At 45.8% G+C, this 25199-nt stretch overlaps 1 protein-coding gene across 1 annotated transcript in view; it reads right to left on the bottom strand.

The window, feature by feature from the left end:
• Nucleotides 1-2614: 2614 nt before the first annotated feature.
• The window catches only part of XKR4 (XK related 4), a 288910-nt gene continuing 266325 nt past the window's right edge, over nucleotides 2615-25199 (bottom strand). Inside the window, exon 3 of the mRNA XM_010970736.3 lies at nucleotides 2615-8683. Coding sequence (XP_010969038.3) covers nucleotides 7737-8683 — 947 coding nt within the window. The 3' untranslated portion in view covers nucleotides 2615-7736. The remainder of the gene's footprint in view (nucleotides 8684-25199) is intronic.

Below are 25199 nucleotides of genomic sequence, written 5' to 3'. Positions count from 1 at the left end.
AACCACACTGGGCCATACTGTAGGAGAGGCTTGGATTCGGTATCAAGCCAGCATGTGTCCACATGGGGTGGGGCTGATGGCTCCGACCCACGACAGGGGCTGCAGCTCAGTGCTGCTCTTCTGGGCGTGGGGAGCAAGGCTTCAGAACGGCCTCTCAGGTTGCAGTAACTGAGGTTTATGCCTGGAAATCTGTGACCCCTAAATAACGTGACTGCTGGAGACTACATTCTGGGGAGGCCCACCACCACCTCTAACGCTTGTGTACAGAGAGATGCTCTTGTGGTGATTCTCCACGGTCATGGGGATGCGGGATCTTTCATGAACCCATACGTCCCACTACTTGTCCAGGGGGCCTCTGGCTCCCTCACTCTGTGTCCTGCTTCTGTCCACCTGATGGTCCCTCTTCCATTCCTCTGTGGCCAGAAAGAATCACTCTGTGAAAAATCAGAATGGTGATTTCGGTGGGGGAAGGGTATAGCTCAGTGGTAGAGTGCATGCCTGGCATGCATGAGGTCCTGGGTTCAATCCGCAGTCCCTCCATTTAAGAAAGAAGGCAAGGGGAAATAATGGGGTTTGGGGAAAAAAAGCATCGTATGTGCTCATGAAAAATGCTTCCTGAGGATCTGTGAAGTGACCATTAGAAAACTTTTCAGACATTTCAGAGGCATCCTAATTTCATGTCTCTTCTTAAAAGAAATTCTTTGAATTATCTCCAAACCTTATTCAGAGATGATTGCTTTGAGTCAAATACTATATGCCAAAAGAGTATATCAACTTTTTTTTTGTTGATGTTGCTTTGTGGCCTTGCTTTAAAGGAGAGGCATAAACACAAATTGTAAAGTTACCTTCCTCTCTATAAGCAGTCATCCATTGTTGATTTATCCTTCCATTCCTATCACTACCTTACGTTCGCCATGATGTGTGCTCATTGTTTATCGTGGGGCTCACATGACAACCTTGGAAAAGCTTCTGTTTCTTTATTGCTCTGGCATAGAATTAAACATAGACATTAAAAAGAGAAGCAGTGTGGGAGGGCAGAACGAGGGCTGAGGTCGGAAGGCGCTTATGCTGCTGCCAGTAACCGCAGTGTGAGATGCCGAACGCGGGGTTCATTCTGGGTGTGACTGTGCTTTGGCTGGCAAATTGATTGTGCCTGATAAATGACTGACTGACTGAATGAATGATGATAAACAATGCCTGGTCTCTTCGGATCCATTTGGGCTCATCTATAAAAAGAAACGTTACTTTAGACACTATTTCCTCTAAAAGTTAGTGACTCCTAATTTAACCTAACTTTATAAAGATCTGCTTAAATCATATCCAAAAGGCAGGAAGTTAGGGATGGCTTGTGTCTTAATGTGTTAAATTCAGACTGATCACTGCATATATTTTTTGAAAATAAACACCAGGGTTGAGAAAATTTGGGGCTTATGATTGGCTACCTTTTTAGCATGAATTCAAGTGACACACACACAGCTCCCTGCACAACCACATCCCTGACTAGTCATGACTCTGTCGTCCTGTAGACCTCAGACATGGTACGTCTCAGCTGAGGAGGGAAACGACACACACATTGTCTTATAATTTGATTCAACAAATATTTGGTAAACGTTTGCTACATTCTTTACATGTAAGCTTTCCATCTGAGATGAAGTTTCTAGATTTATGTGATGGTTCGACCAGTGCTATAAAAATCCCATTAAGGATTACATTTTGTGATCTGCAAGACAGCAAATAAAATTTAGGGGAAAATTATAAAAATGGAATAGAATTACCTTTTAGTATGAAAGCAATGTCACTCAAAGATTTGTTAGACCCATCTTCCCTTATTCTTTCCTTCCTTCCTTCCTCTCTGTTTCTTGATCAGTCAGAGGTCAGGAAGTAGTGGGGGTTAGCTATCTTCCCGTCTGCCTAACCGGCTGATGGTAGCGTACATGTAGAGACCAGAAGAAAAGAACCATCAGCTTCATTTGTATTCATTACTTACTTTAGTGTAAAGCAAGGCCGGTGGGGCTGGGGGACAGTCTTCTGGAACGGAAGACGGGCACTCATCTGCCTGCTGCGAATTAGGGAGCTGAAGGAAGACTCAGTGACAGGTGGAAGAGACCTCCGTTTCTTGTCACTGACTTTTAAAATGTTCAGCTTTTCACACTGAAAGACATCTTTGACTCTTAAATGGAATCTTCTTTGAAAAATTTGATCATCTGACTACGCTTTGTATCTCCTGAGACCTTGCCGAGTCAGGAATAGAGCTGGGTGGAAAAGTATTCCTTGGTTTTCTAGGAGGATTTGGAACTGATAGAAGTCATTATCAGTTTCACTCAATGCTCAGCTCCAGCGATCCTCAGCTGCGGACCCCTGGCTAGTTTAATGTCTCTGAGCTGAAGTTTTATCATCTGTAAATGGGGCTCCACTCAAGGATGGCTCTGAGGATGGGCCGAGGTCACTCAGGTGAAGCTGTGGGCACAGCCCAGGCACCAGATAGGCTCTCAGGCCCGGGAAGCCACCACCGATACAGGGGGAGAGGAACCAAAGTGAAACCTGGGTTCAGTGTTTCTGACTCCCGTCGGAATATTATGAAAACAATTTTAACAAAGCAACGAGCCATCGCAGCGACATTAAATCACCTCTTATTTAGCAGCACAAAAGACCAAAGTGTTAGATTTCTGGGCTAAGCCGTTGCCTGCAATATTACAAAAGTCTGATTTTTCTTTTTCCTTATGGAATCTAGAGAAAGAGCTTCCGACGGGTGTTGAGACAACGTGATGCCTCAGACACTCAAGGAAGAGCTTCCAGACCCCTGGTTCCTGCTGGCCTCGCCCGCCGCCAGGCCCTCTGCGTGAGAGCAGGCTGTGTGCCAGCTGCCTAGCTGCCACGGTCAGCGCAGCGGAACGGCTCGTGTTTTTACACAGTCCCGCCCACACCCCGCAGAGTTCTGCTTTTGAGGGTGCTGATCAGGGACACGTATTGTGTCTTTCCAGGTGCCCGTTCTCAGGAAGGCAACTGGACAAGATGTGTGTCCACAGAGAGCGCTCTGCCCCAGTAGGGGGAGGAAGTACTGCCCAGAGGTCAAGACCCTTGCCCAGCCTGACTCGGGTCGGGTCGGGTCGGGGCCGGAGCCTCGGAGACCAGGGGCGGGGTGGTGGTGACGGAGGGGGATCCGCTCTTCCTTGGCCCGTCTGAGGCGCTCCTGCTTCAGAGGGGGAGAAGGGGGGTTCTGAGCCACAAGCTGGCGGAAGCAATCGTTCTGATGGTTTCCACAAGTGACACTGGGTTGCTGAAGATAAATGAACATGAGTTGATCTGAATCCATCACTGAAATTAGAGAAATGGCCACTAAGTCCCTCTGTGTCTGCAGCAGGCGCGTCAGCCGTCCTCGGAGCTCTATTTCTGAAAGACGGCCCGAGCTACTTTTACAAGAGCTTTAAGGAATCCTCCTGAGAAACAAAACTGCGGCACCTCGTCCCAGCTTTACACAGGGGGTGATGGCTAATGGCAAAGACTTGTGAGAACAGAGGGGAATGTGCGTGTAGTCTAGAAAATGGTTCATTAGAAAAAAAAATTCCTCTGAATTCATGTCCAAACATTGTGTCAGAAGTTGTTTCCACTCGATGGCATTTGGTACAATTCAAGGCAAACAGGTAACCTCACAGAATCCTGGTAAGGACCCCAGGGGTTTCCTTCGCTCCATTCAGTCTGTTCGGAGAGAGAAACTCTGCAATGACTCACAACTGTTCTATTCAACTGCTTAAAAGATGAGCCCTTCCAGGAGTGGGAGAGCTCATTCAAGTTAAAAGAGCTAAATTACATCTAGGTATTTCCAACTGAAGATCACAGGTGTGTTGACGTCTTAACAGATGTGGACGATATGCTCGGGCTGGCGCCGAAAGGAGCGAGAAAAAGCTTTTTATCTAAAAGTTCATGTGTCAATAACGTACCCATTTACAGACATGAAAGGGCAGTGTATACTTTACGCCCTTCCTCTGTCACTTTAGTTGTGTGGCTGTGTGTTTGTGTATTATATAGAATACATGTTTGTAATCTATACCATACACATATATGGATGATATTTTAAAAGAAGTCATTGAGATTTCAATTATCCCTATTCCCTTTAAATTGGTCAGTGCTGTCACTTCATTTATTCACAGAGCCAAAGAAATAGGGCATTTAGAAATTAAGTGTAAATACTTCAATGTGCTTCAATATCTTCAGATTATCTTTGTATTTTATCTTTTGCTCATACTTGAATTGTATATTCTTGCCATGTTAGTAGGAAAATTTATTTCATTTGTTGGGTTCACAGCAATGTCATAAATGAATAGTAACAGAGTGTAAAGTCAAGGTCACTGAACTAGACAGTACATGGTTAAGGAGGACAAATGGAAATCAGAGAAGATTTAAAGGACATGGTCATTTTTGGGGACCAAACTTTGACTTACATGGAAAAATCTCTTTCTTCCACACAAATACTTAAAGTCTCAGTGTGGTTAAGACATATACATTCATTAATCTCAAATAGGGTTTCATTTAGAAATGCTAATTTAAAAGCGAAAAAACTTATTTTCCTGCAGAACATTTCATGGCCCTGCGCAAAAATCAAATACCAAGAGCAGACCCTTCCCCCCCACAGGGACCCCAGGTGGACTCAGAATAGACAGCTGGAGGCCACAGAAAGAATCCAGCTCTTCCAATTTGTGCGCTCACTGTGGGGTGCTCCCTCTGGATTCCTGGGTCACTCTCTGTGGAGGGTTAAGTGGCGAATTGAAAATAAAAGCTAAGAAAGAACTGAAATGTAAATAGGGGAATCAAACTTTGTTCCTTTGTACACTGACGATGTCTCTTTAAATCCTAATACTTTAAACTCTCTGTTATCAGCGCGTCTAGAAGCCAATAAAAGCTCTCATCGCCGCACAGTCTGACGGCAGCCCAGAGCCTTCTGAGTCTTGGGAGCAAGATTAAGTCATCGTCTTCCTCAGAAGCAAACTTTTTCTTGTTCTTGTTTATAATCTTGAGGAAGTTTGTAATTCAGAACATGGTGGAGATATTTCCTTAACAAGGATTTTGACTAGAATTTTGTAACCTTCAAGTGTGTTGGATAACAGAGTATTTACCGTATTTGGGAAATCATTGAAAAATTCACACTTCTGACACCTTCCCGAATGCATCCTCACCTCCAAGACAAAGCGTAGCACCTCGGTTCACACCCACGCAGCACTCATTTTGGCTCTTCACGTGTTACATGAAGAAATAATTGAGAAATAATTTAGGTCTTACATGGCTGGAGAGTGACAGGGCTGCTGGGTTTGTGTTGACTGACAATATTATAACCTGTTATTTACACGTGGCATCAAAGCTATAGTTCAACTGAGCAATTCAACTTCCACAGATCATCAATTAAAAGTTGTCTTGGAAATAATGATGCTAATAACTCATGGTTCTGCACCGAAAGTGAGGAATTTGCCAATATAATCATTTTTGTTTCCTTCTACAGTTGGGGGGGGGTGGAATGTTCTCAGCAATTGTTGACAAGAAGAGCGTCTCCCTGGACCTTTACTGGTGACTAGATAATGTTTGCCCAGAGAATGTTATTTTTTTTAGTGAAATCTTGCTTGGAGGATCCTATCATGTCTACTGATAAAAAATTGTCTATTTTTTAAACATCGTTTTGGTGCTTTGTATCAAAAAAGTTGTGGGTGGAGCTGCCTGTCACTCCTGTGGACGCCGCCACAGGGACAGCAGCTGCCTGTTACGGGTGGCGGCTCTAGAACACGACTACTTAAAGTGAATTGGACAGTCCAAATAACTGATTGGTGTCAAACTGACTTTTTCTTTTTAAAGTGACAACTAATATTTAGTCTATCAGTTGGGATAATACAAAACCAGGGAAGGGAGTTTAAGACGTCGTCCACTGTGGTCAGGTTTGTCATAGTGGATGGATGGAAGTTATCGTTTATGTCTCTGATTTCCGGGGAAACATTGGCCAGTCTTGACAAGCCCTTTCTAGTCAAGCGGACTCTCTCGTCACCTGATGTTCTAATAGCACCCCTGGCCAGGTTCCTGGGGGCACCAACATTGTAAAGTAGGGGGGTCTTGCAAGAGACAGGTGTTCTCAATCTGCCGAGGCAGGCTGATGGGAATCTGTGGACCAGTGTCTGACGTCCCAAGCAACTATGATGCTTAAAGTGTTTTAAACGATTCCAGGTCTATAAAAAAAGGGATGATGCCTAGACGTGTACCCTATATTTTTATTACAAAAATATTGAAATAATCCATGAGTTATTCCACTCTGCACCAACTATAAAAAAATACTATCAAAGTTTGACCGGCACTTTTAATGCAACAAAAAGCACCATGACCGAGGACGCTGGGAACAGAAAGTGGGGAACGTCTACTTGCTGGACGGAGGCATTTAAAACCCAGAAGCCTGTAGGAGTGCGACTTCACAAATGGTTCAATTCAGATCTTAGCTGGATCTAGTGATAGGCCCCCGCTCAGTTCAGAAGGGATTTCTCATAGCATTCTCACTGCACTGGTCGGCTCATACTTACTAAAGAGCGTCCCAAAGCTTCCGAAAGACACGTCACTTTGCCCTTGAGTGGGGGAGGGGGAGTCTGTCCACAGAGGAGAACGTGACCGCGCAGCTCTCCTCTGCTTTGTGGGGCGCGTGCCCGGCTGGCCGGGCTCCCCGGCAGCCCGGCGCACGGCGGCGTTTGGCACTAGAAGGGGCGGCGGGGCGTGCTCCGGGGCCCCGCCTGCACCCCGGGCCTGAACACAGCCTGTCTCTCCCGCAGCTCTGCCCGGACGTCCCGTGCGAGGCGCGCAAGCTGCGGAATCAGACGCTCGCTTTGCCTCTCTGCCCCCCGGCCCCCCGCTTCCTCTTTGTGTATTTATTACAGTTTCGTAACTGAATACTGAATCCTGATTATCACTGAACCTACATCGCTAAGTTATGGAGCTCCTTGGTCTTGTCAAAAGCCAGACGTGGGCTGCATAGGGTTTCTGTCATCAAAGATGATCTGAACTGAAAATTTAAAATTAAAAAAAAATTCCTGAAATGTGTTGAAAACGAACCATTCCACCAACTCTAATGCATGTGTAAACTCACTTGGGTTGTCTGCCGCTGGATTATCGGCCCTTCACACAGGGTACTGGTTTCCACATGAGAATGGTTTATGAATTCTGTCTAAGCAGTACTAATTGTGTTTTGTTTCTTCTCAGGTCTGGAGGGGTATGTTTTCTCTCTTTGTTTTTGTGTTCCTGTGGGAATCACAGCTTCGCATCAAGCAAAATCACCTAAGCTATTTTGACGGAGGACTGGTGTGTGTGTGTGTGTGTGTGTACACATGTGTGTGTACGTGTGTGTATGACTCAGTACATTTTATGCAACGATCAGTTAACTCCATCAAAACACCCTACTGATTGGAGGCAACACTTTCCATCACGACGGTGCCCTCCGGCGGATGTGCTAAAAGACTGTGCGGGAGGGGCTGGCAGCCCCAAGGGGTACTGCTGCGCTGGTCCGCCCCCTGCAGGTGGAACGGGAGGCTCCCGGCTGCTCTTTGACAGGAGGCCAGCAGCAGGCAGTCGGCTGGCGGAGGGTCAGACCTCGTCCTGACGGCGGTCAGGCTAGGACACCGCCGCCCGCCGCCCCGCTCTCGGGTGCAGGTTCGTTATTGCCGCAGCCCTGCTGTCGCCCCTGCACCTGCAGGGCGTGGCCCTCCTCCAGGCCCTTCGTCTCATAAAGTGGTTTCATACTCCAGCCGCTCCTGAATGAGAGCGTCGTCTTTGTACTGCAGCCTCGGAGGAGACGGGGAGCATTCAAAGGCCAGAATGGCCTTTCGGAGGCTTCGGTCCAAAACATGTCTCTCCCACGCTGGGTACCTATTCCTGAACAGGTCAATTTTAATGACAGATTCTTCAATCCGTGGTGGGCGAGACGATGGGGTGGATGGGGCCGTGGGCCTCACCTGAAAGACAGGGACACACCCATCCCGCTCTGCGAATTTCTGGTCGCGGTCACCGGCCACGCTGCGGTTATTGGAGATGGACCTCAGGGTGCTCGTGGCCACCTCTGGAGGCAGAGAGAAGGCAGCGGCGGGGTCTTCACAAGCACAGCTGGGTGACTGCCCGAACCTGGGTCCGTTGGGGTGAAAGAAGGCATAGTACATCAGCATGAAAACCACACCGGTCAGGAAGCTGCTGAACACCACGCACAGCGCAGGGATGGCAAATGCGTCTGCGATCTGGGGAGCCTTGTAGAGGTACCAGAGGGCACTCAAGGCGGTGTTTTCCAGAAGGATGACCAGGTAGTAGGTGAAGAGCCTGCAGCGAGTCCTGCCTTCCTTGACGTTGAACCAGCTGAAGATGTAGATGATTCCCACCACCATGTCGAACACGATCTCCTCCCACTTGGTGATGCAGAACTCCGTCTCACAGTGGACGATCCAGAAGGTCATGATGCACCAGTGCAGGACGATGAAGATCCCAAAGTAGAGCTGGAAAACCGAGGCGAAGAGGGCGAAGGTGATGACCCTGGCGGCGATGGTGAAGAAGTGCCAGCAGAACTGGATGACCACGGCCATGTAGCTGATGGGCTTCTTGTCATCACGAGAGTCCCGGAGGGCCTTCTGGTAAGAGGCCAGGGCCCAGGCCAAGGACACGAGGGAGGCGGCTGCTGTGAAACCTGCAAAAGCAAGCAGGAAGACGTGTCGTCAGCAGTGAGATGTGCTGTCGTCCCTGGAAAGAAGCCACGTGGGGCTGGCGGCTTGGGATGGCCTGGCTCTGACCACAGCCTAGCTCTCAATTTCTTTGGGTTTCAGCTAGACTAAACACTCAGCTGGGGCTCCAAGGATCTGTCCTTAATGGGGTCCCAGCCGTATGGAGACGTTGTGAAGCCAATGGCAGTGCCACTCAAGACCAGCGTGGCGTGTGGGGTCTGAAAGCTGGGAGGGGGTGGCAGGAGTCTGTGTACTTGGTGTGAACAGACTAGGGAGGCGGCTTTGAGGGGTAGGACTGGCGCTGTGGGCGGGGAGCGGGCAGAACTGGGGCGTTCTTTCAACGTTGCTGCTTATTACCTGCATGACTTCGGACAACCATTCAGATTGGTGTCCTTGTTTAAAAAGTGGGCGATCTCCTGGGCTCCCTGTCCCCCGTGAGATTCTGCGATTGGAAGGGATGAATAATCACAGGAAACTTGAGGGTTAGCTGGATTACCTTTCTACTTCGAGGCAAGAATAAATGCAGTCCGTTCCCCAAAAGAGAGTGAACTATTTCTTGGAAATAAGAAAACGAGCTCACAGACCCTCGCTGGCCTTTTCTCGTGATACCTGCTGTTCAGTCTGTTCTAATATCATCTGTTACTCTTCTTACAGCTTCCTGCTACTAAGGAGAGGAAATGTCTGCACATTGTCATTCGTCTCTTATTCTTCCACAAATTAAATCTTGTACAGAAATCACTTATCAACCACTTTTCTTGGTATGCAGCAAGCCCTGTCTGGTTAGATTCGCCCCTAAAAGTAGGTTTCTAAATGTAAAAAATCATTTTTATTGCTTCCCTCTCCTGCCCTGGAAGCATCACCTCTGTGGTCCAGAGGTGGACAGGGCTCCCCTGAAGACACACTGCCCCCTTCAGGAGACAGCCCTTTGGAGAATTCCTCTTTGTCACTGAAACACCAGGTCAACCGGCATTGCAGCTGGTTACTCAACGAGCCGTGACAAGACTTACCAAGACTAACACAGTTTTGCGCGTTTTAAAGTCCAGCTAGCTCTTCTTCACCAGATCTATTACTAATCCTGTGGAAATGACAGAAGAGGGGGGTGCCAAGAACTTAGGATGGAATTGTACTTTTCTTTTTATATTTTGATCAAGAAAAGCTGTTGTCTATGGACCTTGAAAAATGAATTTAAAAAATGACTATTTTAAAAAAAGATACTGAAGCAAACAAACAAACAAAAAAAGCTAAAGGCAAAGGGTAAAAATATTAGCAGATAAGTAATACTTACATTTTCAAATTCATTTTCTTTGTAAGGTGTACTCTTTAATGAATACGAACCCCAAAGCAGGTAAGTAGTACTTTAAGTAAAGTCTAGTTTAAAAGCAAAAAGGACTCTTGCTGGAAAGAGCCACATTAGTTGATAGAAAAAAAAGCATTCAACTTTGATAATCATTTCTTACGCGTGCTCCTGGAGTCAGGTGAGCTCCAAAAACAATTGATAAGGAAAATCCTTTCCAACAGCCACTTCTTATATCTACTCCCAATCAAGCCAGCAGACTATCCACATCTCACACTGGATTTCCGGGTTTTTTTCTGGCCAGCACAAAACCCTTTCATTACCGTACCTCTCGGCAGTGTTGGCAATATTTCTAGGTCAGTTAGAGGCTGGTGCACAAGGCGTTTACAGTGCTATAATTTCAGATCAGGGTACCAGTGAATAAAGGATGTTTTTCGAAGTGGTGAAAAATAGTAAAAAAAAAACAAAAACAAAAACAAAAAAAAACACCTTACATACATGGCATCATAAAGTTATCTGTTGTCACATTTCAAAGAATTGAAAAATTGGCTTCTTCCAAAATCCCCCGTCATCGTTACCCCTTTTACTGTTATGTCCTGAGAAAGGAGTCCAGCCTGCGTTCGGCACTCCAGGAACCTGCTATGGCAATATGCTGGCGGTGGAAAAAGGAAGATTATTTATCAGCTTTGCTTTCTATGTATCTTGCAATTTAAAAAGTCTCTACCAGGGGCAAATTTCGTGTCCATGGTAGCCGCCCAGTTTGTGAATTGTATGCTTTGGCAAGAATTAGCACTCCTCTTTTTCATTTGATTATAGTTTTCTTTTTCATCTGTTTAGCAGCTAATTTTTATAAGACAAACACATGCCTGAACAGAAAACAGGGGGCCGTCTTAGAATTACTCCTCATTACAAATTCACATCTGACACAGGATGCTTAGTTCTTCTGCTTTTCACGAGAACCCTGTCAGCTCAGCTGTTTCACACCCCAGCGCAGACTTCCTCAGCAAAGCACTGTGTTACTGTTGGGGTAGAATTCTCGGGGACTTCTGCGGCTGGAACACGGAACTCTAAGAGCTCCTTTAGGCAACAACGTTTTAACACTTTTTTATTTGCAAGTAATCATAAACTTGCAGAAAAACTGCAAGAATAGTAAAAATAGTAATTGAGAGTGTGTTGTGTACGTTATGGCCGCTATGGTCTGAGTGTTCGTGTTCTTCCCAAATTCGTACATTGAAATCCTAACCCCTAAAGGTGATGGTTTTAGTAGGCAGGGCGTCTGGGAGGTGCTTAAGCTTTGAGGGAGGAGCCCCCGGGCACAGGATTTCTGTAGAGAGCCTCAGCTGTCATTCTGCCGTGTAAGAATAAAATAAGAAGTCCTCGCCGTAAAGAGAGGAGAGCTCTCACCAGGGCAGGCTGGCACCTGATCTCAGGCTTCCGGCTTCCAGAACCGTGAACGAGACATTGCTGCTGTTGATAAGCCACACAGTGTGCGGTGTATTGTTACAGCAGCCGGAACAGACTAAGACAATGAGTCTTTACCCTAAACTACATCAGTGTCTCTTTCCTATGAAGGAGGATATACTCTTAGCCGACCTCAGTAAGTGTATCAACTTCTGCCCATTTAACTTGGGTACCATACTGTTTTTTTCTAATCCTGCATCAATACTCCATTTTCATCAATGGACCTAAAAAATGTTCATTACAGGATTTTTCTTCTGGTACCAGATTGAGTCTAGAACCAGGTATTGCATTTAGTTGTCTTATCAATTTAGTTTTCACAGACTTTCTTTAATTTTTATGACTTGACATTCTTTGAAGAGTATGGTACCTCGAAAGAAAGGAAGAAAGGAAGAAGAAATGAGTGAAGGAAGGAAGAAAGAATTCCAAATACAGAGTCAGAAGCACAGGGAGAACGAGATATTCACAAAATGTGCACATTTCTTCATCGCTCTCCTATTCTGCTTCTTTGCAATCTCAGCCTGAGCTGCAAAAGCCGAAACACTGAAATAAAATCTGTGTTCCTGATGCATTTTTTGTGGCTTGGGTGTAAAAAGGAATTCCCGGAGAAACCCAGAGAACATGTTGTAGGTTTTATAGCCTAATTCCCTAGATGTAGGAGGTTCGGGGAATTGAACCAAACACTCTAGTTCTCTGATTCTTCAACAAACAGCATGAACCTGTGTTTTTCCTACTCCTTAGGAAGGTCCAGAGACGTTCCCCATCACAGGCCAGCCAAGGGTTAGTCCCAGAAAGACACCTGTCCACTGGCCCACGTTCACTACCAAACTGCAACTTATGAGAAGGGATCTCTTAAAAAATATTACTTTGTAAGATTTCAAACATACACAATAGCAGAGAGAATAATACAACAGGTAGACCCTTCCTGCGGAATCAACTAACTGGCCTGAGTTCTGAAATCCGTCACCGGGGAAGCACGAGTTTTGGCCAGCAGGGGGCGCCATGTCTCGCTCCTCCCTGAACCTTCCAGACGCTCCTCTCCCTTTCCTTAGAGATGGAAGGGCTGTGCTCAAAGCTGACTGACAGCTGATGTTTTCTCGGCCCAGCCTGGGAAGCCTGGCCTGCCAGCTCTCCGGGGCCGGCTTCCCCTGGCCCTTCTGGTCCCCCAGCCACGCCGCCACCTCTTCCTTCCCCGGACGTACTCCCTTCCTGGAGACAAGAAACGCTGTGCTCGGCCTTGAAAAACCACCTCTCTCCGGTTAATCCCTACGCATCCCTCAGTGTCCAGTTTAAGCACCATTCGTGTCCTCAGGAAAGCCTGTCCCAGCCCCTGATCTAAGCGCCCCCACTTCCCCCTTATAAACGCGCCCCACACCCCGTGCTCGTCACAGCGCACCTGTCAGTCCGCTTGGGTACCAGTCTCCAAAACGAGTCCATTCGTCATGGGTTGCCCCTCAAGTTGCCCCCAATCTGCCCACTATCTTGATCGCAAACATCTTGTCTTCCCTTCTTTTCACCTTATTTCTGCAGTCAGTTTAAGTATTTTTGGAGGAAATTTTAAGTATCTTCTCGCCAATGGTTTGGGAATGTATGATTTACAGCATAACCTTCCTCTTTATGGCGGTGAGATTATCACATGACCATTCATAACATATATAGTCTTCTCATCACAAACATGGTAACTTTTCCCCCTCAAGGTACACTCCCTAAACAGAAGACAGACTGACAGACAACACATTGGATTTTAGATGACAATATCACGTTGAGTTCTTGTCAAAAAACCTCATGGTTTCCTTAGTGGCTGGGAGGCACACAACTGTGGACAAGTAAAGAAGGAGCGAGTGTTTGGGGGGCCCTGCTGTGTGCACAGGGGTGAGCCAGGTCTCTTCATCCCTTGTCCAATTTAAATTTCAGGATAACACTCTGAGGCCAGCACTGTTTTGCACTCAGGGAAACAGACCCAAAGAGAGGCTAAATAACTTACCCAAGCTGATGTGATTAGCAAGGACAGCAGGCATCTGAGCTCTCCGTTCTGTCTCCAGACCCTGTCCCCCTCCGCCACTGGTATGGGATCAGCACCCACAAAAGGCAAGATGAGGTGTAGACAAGAACGGGAGGCCTCGAACTTCCCACCACCTGAACGTGTGGGCAACAACACGGCAGGATGGAGGTGACCCCGGAATAGTGCCACCGCTCAGACATCTGACTCCAGAAGGGCTTCCATCAAGCCTGCTCCTTCAAGTTCACAGTGACCCTCCTTGTTCCCAGGCCAAAGGATCCCATTTTGGGTTCTTTTCACAAAGTGGATCAGAAGCGTAAGCACCTGGGAGGAAAGCCATGTTTTTCTCGTCTTCAGCTTTCCTGGAGGAGAACAGCCCTCCTAGTGCTCCTGATTTTTTATTGGAAGAAAAATGCTGCCCAATTTGAGTTGATTATATGAGCCCAGAGTAGCAGGTCACGAAACCAGAATGGTTTTCCATTTCTTCAGTGTGTTCAGAGCTTGTCTCTTAGCTACAGGTATAAAAGCAGGAGACCTGCTTGGCTGGACTCCTATCGAATTCACCCAGTTGGGAGAACGTAATAATTGAAAAAAAGTTGAGCCCCCTCCGCTGTGATCTTTGTTGAGTGAGGTAAAGGGAAGGAAAGCAGTACAAGCCCCGTGGGATCTAAGATGCTCTGTACCTCCTTGCATTGAAATCACGTTATCTCTGTTTTAAACCTTGTAATAGTTCTGATTAAAAATGTTTAAACACTTTAATATGTTTAATTTTGGTAGGGATATGCATTCTCTTCATAATCCATCCTGAGAATTTCAACTCCTTTGCAAGGCAAATTGTAAGGCTGCCAAGACGTTGATAAGGAAGGGAAACACTGAACTGAAATTAAAAAAAAAATCTTAATATGAAAGCAGTTGAAGAAATTTGTTGGGAGAAGCAAAGTGTCTCCCATCCTCCTTAAGAAATGTGGAAAGTTATTTCTTTCTGATTGGAAAAAAGAAAATCCTAGATGACCTCATGTAGCTCCAGCCCATTTTTAATCTTTAATTTTATTATTTTTAGATTTTTATTAAAATTTCCCAAGAAGGCAAACGTTTGGTGTGTGGGAATTTGAAACATCTAATACTTTTTCTCTAGGAAAGAAAACGTTCTGTATTTAGGAGAAGGCAGGAAGTCACTGTTCCTTGTATAATGTTACAAACTGCATGGCTAAATTTACATCGAAAATGAAAAGATGATGGAAATTACAGCTCAAAAGACAAAAAACAAATAACCTGAGATGCCCAGTAGAATTAAATTTTCCTTTAGAGCAAGTTTATTTTCCATACCATTTTTTTTTTTTTTTTAACCACCACACTATTTTTTCTTGAAGTTTTTCCTCCATTGGATGGTAGGGGGTGTAGTGGAGCAAAATGAAGAGAAATAAAGAGGAAATCAATATAAACAGCTCATACAATTTAATAACAAAAAACCAAAAACAACCCAATCCAAAAATGGGCAGGAGACCTAAACAAGCAATTCTCCAGTGAAGACATACAAATGGCCAACAGGCACATGAAAAAATGTGCAACATCACTGGTTATCAGGGAAATGCAAATCAAAACTACAATGAGCTATCACCTCACACCAGTCAGAATGGCCATCATTAAAAAGCCCACAAATGGTAAATGCTGTAGAGGGTGTGGGGAAAAGGGAACCCTCCTACACTGCTGGTAGGAATGCAGTTTGGCACAGCCACTATGGAGAAGAGTATGGAGATTCCTCAAAAAAATAAAAATAGACTTACCACATGATCCAGAAATCCCACTCCTGGGCATATATTCAGAGGGAACTCTAATTCAAAAAGATACGTGCACCCCAATGTTCATAGCAGCACCATATACAATAGCCAAGACATGGAAACAACCTAAATGTCCATTGACAGATGACTGGATAAAGAAGCAGTGGTATATTTATACAATGGAATACTACTCAGCCATAAAAAAGAGTAAAATAATATTATTTGCAGCAACATGGATGAACCTGGAGATCGTCATTCTAAGTGAAGTAAGTCAGACAGAGAAAGAAAAATACCATATGTTATCACTCCTATGTGGAATCTAAAAAAAGAACGAAGAAGACACTAATAAACTTATTTACAAAATAGAAACAGACTCACAGACATAGAAAACACACTTACTGTTACCGGGGGGAAAGGAGGTAGGAAGGGATAAATTGGGAGCTTGAGATTTGCAAATATTAACTACTATATATACAAATAGTTAAAAACAAATTTCTTCTGTATAGCACAGGGAACTATATTCAATATCTTATAGTAACCTTTAATGAAAAATAATATGAAAAGGAATATATGTATATATATGCATGACTGGGACATTATGCTGTACACCAGAAACTGACACATTGTAACTGACTATACTTCAATAATAAAAAAAAATTTTTGAAAAGCGGGAATCAGGGGCAGAGACAGGCAGACAGGAGCTGTGTCCTCCTCTCCCCTGGCAAAGAGGGATATGGATGGACAGCAGCCAAAATAGAATAATAGTTAAAAATACCCCGATACGTATCAAACATGTCTGAGTGGCTGCCTTCCCACCGTTGCAACCTCCTCTGCTCCCCACAGCATCACTTCTTCTATTTTGCCCATTTTACAGATGAGGAAAACAAGGCTTAGGGAGGTGAAGTAGTCTCACCAAGGGGCAGCAACTTCTTCCTGTAAGGGACCAAATAATAAATCTTCTGGGGTTTGTGGGCCACACGGCTCTGTCGGAGCCTTCGGCTTCGGCACTGCAGGGGGTTAGCAGCCTTGGACAGCACTCACATGGGAGAAAAGACAGGCAGTGGGGTGAATGTGGGCCACGGGCCTTAACTTCCTGACCCCTCGTCTAACCTGTGGACACGTTTTTAACAAGCAGCGGAGTTAGGGTTTTACCCATGTTTCCGACTTTAAAGTCCTTACTCTCTTCCCTAAACTCATTGAGATATTTTGGGCCAATGATGAAACCTGGGGACTTAGGGGACACTTTTTGAAATGGTTATAGTGTGTTCACGGCCTGAACTGAAGCCCTGAATTGAGGCCCTGCCACCCACCACCCAGCCAGAGAAACCAAGTCCCCGGAAACCTCGGTGGCGCGGGGTGAACTCACCTCTTGAAGGTCAGCGCTAAAGCTCCCTGCGAGGAGTGCGGATGTCTGGCCTCAGTAGTAAACTTCCTCATCATTTCAAGGAAAGCAGGTGGGCATTTGTGAAGTCAAAGGGCAGGGCGGCCCCCTGGGTCAGGCTGGCCCCTGGCTGCAGGAAGGCCGGCTCCCCGCCCCCCCCCCCCGCCCCCCCCGTCGGGGCCCCAGCCACACCAGCCGAAGCGTCTGGGACAGAGCCTCTGGCTGTTTCTCTTTCTCATGTCCCCAGGGTGCCTCTGCAGGCTGCCGCGCGTGTTAAGTGTGACGGCCCGTGTGCCTCAAATCACCTGCTCGTGTCACCAGTATTGACAGTTACTGGCCTATTTAGAAGGGCCTGTGATTCAGGGAATCCACGGGATAGTGACAGAGTCTGGGTCCCCCGGGTTTATAATCAAGTGTTAATTCTGATGAGACCTACTGTCTAGTCACCCGCATTCAGAGCTATTCATGCTTCGAGGACTTGGAAGGGGGCCCAGAGGATGCAAAACGGTGATGCTGACCCTGGGTAAATAAAATGAACAAGAGTGAGGCAGGCTGGGGCGGCAGGGGAGGAGGGCTGAGGCCCTGTGGGGTGGCACTGGCATGTTATGCTCGTGGTGACATGAGATGGCATAAATACTTGCGCTCACAGACATGGGGAGCCAAGCACTTGTCTGGTGGGAGAACCTGCTGAGTGGGACTCTGCCCTCGCCGAGGACACGCCACCCATTTGTGCAGGCGTGTGCTTGGCGCTACCTTTCAACGATAAAAGGATAATAGATTCGCATCCTGAAGGCGCAGACCCAGGTCCTCCCCTTTCCCCCCTCACCCCTCCCTCCACTCTTTCCTCTGATCAGCGTCTACTGAACACATCTGCAGGGCCAGGCGCCCAGGACATGGACGTATTTCCCTAGAGGAACAGCGGGCCTGTGTGGAAACACACACGTGCTGGCCCAGCCTGGTGAGCGGGGGGAAGAGGAGCGGCCTGCGCCCGAAGGATGCTCTGTCTGGGAGGGAAGGCAGCCCAGGAACGAGCCGGAGCTGGAGGTGTGGCCGAGGCCGGGTTCGGGGTGTTTGGGGAGGAGCAGGGAGCTGGCCAGAGGACGCCAGGAGACCGTGGTCGTGCGCCCCCCCCCCCCCCCCCCCGCCCCGAGCTGTCCCCAGGCCGCTGTGAGGTCCGCATAAAGGACAACGGACACTTCATTTATCTGCTTCCCACGGCTTCTTTTTCCTGGCTTTATTCCTCAGACGATTTCTGGCAGGAATGGATGCTCTTTAAATTAAGAAGCCTTTCACACGCTGTAGCTTTCTCCAAGGATCACCAATGTCGAATTGGAGGGTTCTTGAGAGGTTCAGGGAAAGAGGCCCTTTTGGGGGTGGGGGTGGGGCCGGAACCCCCAGCTTCTGCCCTGTTTTCGGGTGTCCTGTCCTTTGCATCACCTCGTTTTCACTTTGTCAATAAAAGGGACACGGCTTGCGCTGGGACCACTTCATACTGCAGCAATAAATTGTGCTTTCAAGCCTGGCAAGGACTTTCTAGGTGATTTACAAAAAACGCCCGAATACGCGGAGCGCGAGCCATTTGTAGCATCATCTGTTCTCGGGGCTGGACTGGCTCCGCGAGCCGGGACGCCGGGACGCGAGGGCGCGCAGGGGCGCAAAGCTGGGGGTCACCGGCCTCGCAACCCGCGCCCCGCTCCCAGCATCTCCTGTGGGGTGGGGGTGGGGACCGCCAGTGCCGGCCGCCCCCCCACGCCCCCCACCCCGAGGTAAGACACCGAGGGGGGTCCCGGGAGCCTGCGCCCCCCGGGGGGGTGGGGGGCGGTGCTGCGGCTGAGTCGCCTGTGCAGGCTGGGCTCTGCCCGAGGGGAGGAAGCGCCCCACTGGCTGTGAACGCACTTTGTAAACTATGAGAGTTTTACAAATACTAGGTGTTACCTTCATTGCTCAAAAATAAATACAAAGGAAAGAACCTCACAGTCCGGATTACTGAGGAGCACCGTGAAATTTCTTTTAATACGTCTCTAGGTGTGAGAGACGCCTTCCTTTCCAAAAGGTGGCCTCAGACCTGGCAAGGGCTCTTCTGGTCTTAGAGGACAAAGTGTCTGGCACATCGGCAGTTCTTAAACCTTGGGAATGATACCCAGCTTGCAGGTCCTCTGTCCAGGGGAGCTGAGCCGCATCCAACCAGCCTCTTCTAGCACAACCTTGTTTTACAAATAAACAGGCCTCTCCCCAGCTCAGGTGAGCCAGCTCCACGTGCACCTTCGTGACTACAGCGAGGCTCCCCACCGCGCCTGCTGCTATGAGTACAGCAGTCCCCTTTCAGAGCTGTCATAGTTTGAGGTGCCCTTAATATTTTGAGCCACAAAACTCTGGGGAGACACACTTACTTGAAATGACCTATGTCACTGCTAGTTTGGGATGATTATAGAGATTTACTGACAGAGTCAGTAGTAGAAAGAAAGAAAAAAAGAAAAAGAAAGAAAGAAAGGGAAAGAAAGGGAGAAAGGGACGACTGGATGAAGGAAAGAAGGAAAAGAAATTTAACTCAGTTTAGAAATTACTGCTGGAAGTGTGAGTTCACAGCGAAGTTTTGACTTTGACAGAATTGAGGGCATGCTACCCCAGAATATGACACGTTGGCATATTAAATATTTCACGCTGAAGGAATTTGAGAAGCAGCAGGTTCAGAAAGTATTTCCTGGCCTTTCCCTGAAACTTGTTACGAGACCCTCATGTGAGCGGTGTCCTTTCCATCCCAGGAAGAAAGGAGCATCCTTATCTCCAAAGACGGAGGGGCTCGGAGGGGCACGTCTGAACCACCAGGCCCTGCTAAGCCCCCCAGGTCACTACATGCCCTTGGCTCCCACCCAGGGTGCTCACGCACGTTTCCATGACATTCCCATCTTCATCAAAATGCTTGGGTTTATCTGTGTTTCTTTGGGTCTTCATTTCCTTATGAAGGCTTATGTGTCACGTAAAACTTCTATTAAATACACTTGTAAGCTTTTCTCTTGTTTATCGGCCTGTTGTTATGGGGGCTCCAGCCAAGGACTTAGAAGGATAGAAGGAAAAGATACTTTCCTGGTCCAGCAGCTCTTATAAATCAGCTGTTTAAAGCAACATCGCGAGTAGTGATGAAGGTCACTGATAGCAAAGGAGAACCCGCACCAGGTGACAGGTCTCGAGCGACAGCCCCCCTGACCTATCCGGGATCTGCAGGGTCTTAAACAGAAGGGAGGGGAGGCAGGCCTCCTGAGACTCTCCCGGTGACCGAGAAAGGTGACGTTTCTCAATTTGGGTAACATTTGATATGTGTTTGTCACTAAATTGAGTTCAACAGTATGAACAGACATTCAGCTGTTTCATTTCCATCCCCCACAGTTTATCTATTCAAATTGGCTTCAGAACTATTTCAGACTTCCTCCTTTCGTTGAACAAATGGAGAGTTGCTTTATGCGCAGAAGCACCTGAAAATCAGGGCAGCACGTGGGTCCCCAGTGGTCGGCAGCGGGAGGTGGGAAGGCCATCAGAAGCCCGGGTAACGAGGAGGAGGCCCCTCTCCACCGCCCCTTTTACACCCTTGTGCTTGCTCTCAGGTTCCCTCACACCTCGCTCGCTCGGCCCCACAAAGCGTCTGGGCGCCTTCCTAGCCCACCTTGGCTCTACCACCAGGCTAACATTGAGAACCCTCAGGAGATCCTAGTCCTCCACCTCTTTTGAAACTTTTGGGGTTTTGGACACATATCTGGGCCTAGATCTCCATCGCGTTTCCCCTGCTGAGAGCTCTCTGACGTCTGCTTGAGCCACCCCCTTTGGAAAACCCATCCTGCCCCCTCCCTGCTGGTCAGAAGCTCTGTCCTCCTGCACCTCCTCGTGTACACCTTGCTTTCAATTTCTGAGCTGTTTATTAGCTTTCTTTTTTTGTGAGATCCATGAAGGTAAGTACTCAATCCTATTCATTCTTATACTCCCAGAGACTCTGAAAATGCTTAGCACACTTGATAATGACTTGATAAATTGCGCTGACTTGAGCTGCACTGCATTGGGAGGTGCTCTAAATTGGGGTATTCCTGGCATGTCGTGCTTGCCTGTAAGAAAGATACAAATGACCTGGGTCTGAGACTGTTTATTAGTGCCCTGGGGCTGAGCTCACCCTAAGGGACAGACTATATAAAACACAAATCATCCAGATTCCCATGCCCATTCCTTCTCTAAGACATGTTCCTAATAGGACAGAAGTAAATTAAATGCAAGCCATCACCAGGTGTAAAGGCTTTTCAATTAGGATTTTGCACACTAGCAAGCAAAGAACAGCAATTTCCCAAGACAGAGACCTTTAAATGGAAAAGACCAACTCCAGATTCAAAGCCCTCTCTCAGTCCTCTAAAATTGACCAGAAGAATTATTTTGAGCTTTCTAAAATACATATGGGGCGATTTTGTTTGCATTAAGGAAAACTGAAGTCTGAGTTCTCAACAAAAATCCCTGAAATTATACACATTCCAGAATCTTTTGATTAGTACGATATAAGGAATGGCACAATTTGGAGACGCTGATACACAAGTGGTCCAGTATTCATGGTAATTACACGATCACTCTGAAACAAGTCTATTTCAGTTTATTCTGAATGATAAACTTATAAAAAGAAGATGAGGTGGATGACTATCAAATAAATACTGTGAAGTAAATGATTAATAGAGAATAAGGAAAAAATACAGGAGTGACATCACAACTCTAGGCTAATATTATTATTCTAAGTGAGCACTTAAATTTATGTCTGAGCTTCCCAGATGCCAGAGGAAAGAAAATGGGCGAAGTAATTCTCACTGTTGAATAAAAGCAAGTACTGCTTGTCCTGGTAAAATATTCCAAAAGTGGTGAACCAGCAAATGCTGCATTCGCAGTCCATGATTTCCACTGTAAACTTTGCCAAAAATCTAAGAAGGCTTATATGCACAGTAGTCTGTTCTGCCTGGGCTTTCCCCTCAGGAACGGAGAAACGACAGAAAGGACCTAAAATCTGAATCAAACAGGGTGTGGAGCCAGCTCCTATCAGACATTAAGAGGGAAAGGGGATGAGAATCATGCACATAAGTGAAGCAGTGTGTGTGTAATATGGTCTCTACATTGAACAAAGTTGGAGGATACAAAATCAACATGTGAAAATCAGTTGCCTTTCTATACACTAATAATGAACCATCTGAAAAGGAAATAAAGAAAATGATTCCATTTATAATAGCTTGAAAAAGAATAAAATAGTTAGAAATAAACTAACCAAGGAGGTAGAAGGCTTGTACACTGAAAACTACCACATGCTGCTAAAAGAAACTAAAGGCATAAATAAATACAAAGGTATCCGTGTTCACGAATTAGAAGACTTTATATTGTTAAGATGTCAATACCACCCAAAGTGATCTACAGACTCAATACAATACTTACCAAAATCCCAATTCTTTTTTTGCAGGAATAGAAATATCCATCCTAAAATTCATGTGGAATCTCAAAGGACCTTGAAAAGTAAAAAAAAAACCTTGAAAAATAATAAAGTTGGGGGACTCACACTTCCTGTTTTTAAACTTAGTACAAAGCCACAGTAATCAAAATAATGAAGTGCTGGCATAAAGACAGGCACTTAGGACAATGAAAGAGAACGAAGAGCCCAGAGTTAGACCCTCAAATATATGGTCAAGTAATTTTTGACAAGGGTGCCAAGAGCATTCAATGAGGGAAAAATGGTCTTTTCAAACAACAGTGCTGGGGAAATTGGATATCCATATGCAAAAGAATGAAGTTGGATTTTAATTTTGCACCATGTATAGAGATTAGGTAAAAAAGACTGAAGACCTAAATGCTAGAGCTAAAGAACTATAGAAGTCCTAGAAGAAAACATGGGAGAAGATTTTGCTTTTGGCAGTGATTTCTTGGTATGACACCAAAACACAGGCAAAAAAAAAAAAAAAAAGATAAATCAAACTTAAAATTTAAGACTTTTGTACATCAAAGGACCCTATCAACAGAGTGAAAAGGCAACCCACAAACTGGGAGAAAATAATTGCAAATCATGTGTCTGATAAGGAATTATTACTCAGAACATATAAGGAACTCCTCCCATTCAACAACAAAATCCCAAAGAACCCAATTAAAACGGGCAAAGGACTTGAACAGACATTTTTCCAAAAGAAGATGCAGAGACGGCCAAAGAGGACATGAAGAGATACCCAGCATTACCAACAACTAAAGAAATGCAAATCAAAACTGCAGCGAGATACCACTTCACCCACTAGGATGGCTATTACCAAAAAACAAAACAAAACAAAACAAAAAAAACAGGAAATAACAAGTGTTGGCAAGAGGGCAGAGAAGTAAGAACACTTGTAGACTGTTGGTGGGAATGTTAAGTGGTGCAGCTGCTACGGAAAACAGTACAGCAATTCCTCAAAACTAAACATACAATTACTGCATGAGCCAGCAATTCCACTTCCGGGCATATGCCCAAAAGAACTGAAATCCAGGTCTTGGACAGTTATTTGCACATGAATGTTCATAGCAGTATTATTAACAATGGTCAAGAGGTAGAAATAACCCAAATGTTCATTGACAGTTGAATGAATGAATGGATAATAAATGTGGAATATACGCAGTGGAATATTATTCAGTCTTAAAAAGGAAGAAACTTTGGACATATGCTACAACGTGTAAGAACCTTGAACACATTAGATTAAGAGAAATAAGGCAGCCACGGAAGGACAAATATTGCATGATTTCATTTATATTAGGCACCTGGATGAGTCAAAATCATAGAAATAGAAAAAGGTCAGTTTCTAGGGATTAGGGATGAAAAATAATTGTTTAATGTGTACACAGTTTCTATTTGGGAAGATGAAAAATTCTGGGGATGCTTGCAGGTGATCATTGCACAGTGATGTGAATGGGCTTAATACCACTGAACCAGGCACTTAAAAATGGTTAAGATGGTACACTTTATGTTTTGTGTATTTTATCACAATAAAAATAATCAGGGGCTGTTTCTAGTTAAACTGAACAGTTAAAGCAGAAGTTGCGCATTTTTATTGAGTATCAGATTTGGCAGCCAATACATTTACACAGTTTCTACACAGTTTTTAAACATATTTGAGTTTGCTGCAAAATTGACTAGTTTCTCCAATCAGCCGTAAGTCCTAGATTACCTTAAGTATTAACACCTTGTCTATTTCACCAAACTCATTACCTGCCAGGACCCCAAAGTTACTTGGGCTTGAAACCCATGTAACTCCCCCTTGATTTCTCCTACTCTGCCCTCTTGCCAGCACATGTCTGCAAGGTGAGGAGCTGTCCTTAGTCACCCCTGGGAACACAGGGTAGAATGACAAGAGGTTGGATTTGGGACTCTGTTTAGACAGAGAACTGAATGCTAGCTTTGCCCTCATCAGCCCTAAGGTACATGGAACTTGTTTCCTTATTGGTAAAATAGGGTTAATAACAGTAATTTTGTTACTGGACTTTGGGAAGGTTAGATGAGATCGTAAATACAAAAGCACCGAGTACGTGCCTGCAGGCACCAGAGCGTTCGGCAAATGCTGGTTTCTTTCTTCTCTTTGCTTCCATGAGTGATGAGTCTTCTCGTGCCACGGAATGGTGCCCGCGCCGGGCCGTTTTCACAGGTTCGCGGTGAGGGAAGACGCGGAACCTGATCTTGGTGATTTGCATAAGGGTCTTTTGCGGTTAGCTAAACTGTCAGGTCCTGAGTGACAGGGACTGGCTGGCCTTGTCTTTCATCTGTAGGTCTCACAACGCTGCTTAATAAATGCTTAGAGAATAAAGATTGAATTTTGTCGAAGTGGTAAAACACACGTCAAAATGGCATTCACCTAGCTCTGATGAAAGGGAGGAAAAAATAGGTCATTTGGACCTTTGGGAATAGAATATGGCTTTCGATGCTGGTGAAGATAATACTTTATGCTCGCAGAAACCTAGAGAAAAATTAAAACTAGGGAAAAAAAGGGAACTCAAGGATTAAGATCTTATTACTCATTTGCCCCTTCTTACTGCAATGCTCTCATTTCTTTAAGATTTTTGGCCCAGTTTTCAGGAACAGATGTATTCCCCAGATCTTTGACCAACTTGCTCTGAAACCTGCCCTTCCCCCCGGGGTACAGAGACTTGCAGGGGCTACATTGTAGGCAGTTACCGCATTTCCTCTCACCTCAACTCTCAAACCCTAGAGGAGTCGGAGGGAAGAAATGAAAGAAGAAAACAAATGCTGTCAAATTTTGATGCTGGCTATTATTTTCTTACTTTCAAGAGATATGCATGCTCTCTTTCCTGCAGAGATGATATAAACTGCAGGAAAACCTCTGGGCTCCATCCTGCATGCCAGGTGTAGCCCAGACAGAATACAACAAACTCAGAAAGAAGATCCGTGGGCTAGAGACGGAGCGACAGCTGGATAGTTAGCCGACCACTGTGCAAATACATAATTAGAGACCAGATTAGTATTATTGGTGCCGGGTGGTCCTCCCTGCCAAGCTGCTGCCGTCAGGGGCTTTGAACGCTCCCCATTATCTCTGCA

Source organism: Camelus bactrianus, chromosome 29 (genome assembly GCF_048773025.1).
Source record: "Camelus bactrianus isolate YW-2024 breed Bactrian camel chromosome 29, ASM4877302v1, whole genome shotgun sequence".
Taxonomy (NCBI): Eukaryota; Metazoa; Chordata; class Mammalia; order Artiodactyla; family Camelidae; genus Camelus; species Camelus bactrianus.
The sequence above is the reverse complement of the archived record's forward strand: the minus strand, read 5'-3'. Positions and strand labels throughout refer to the sequence as shown.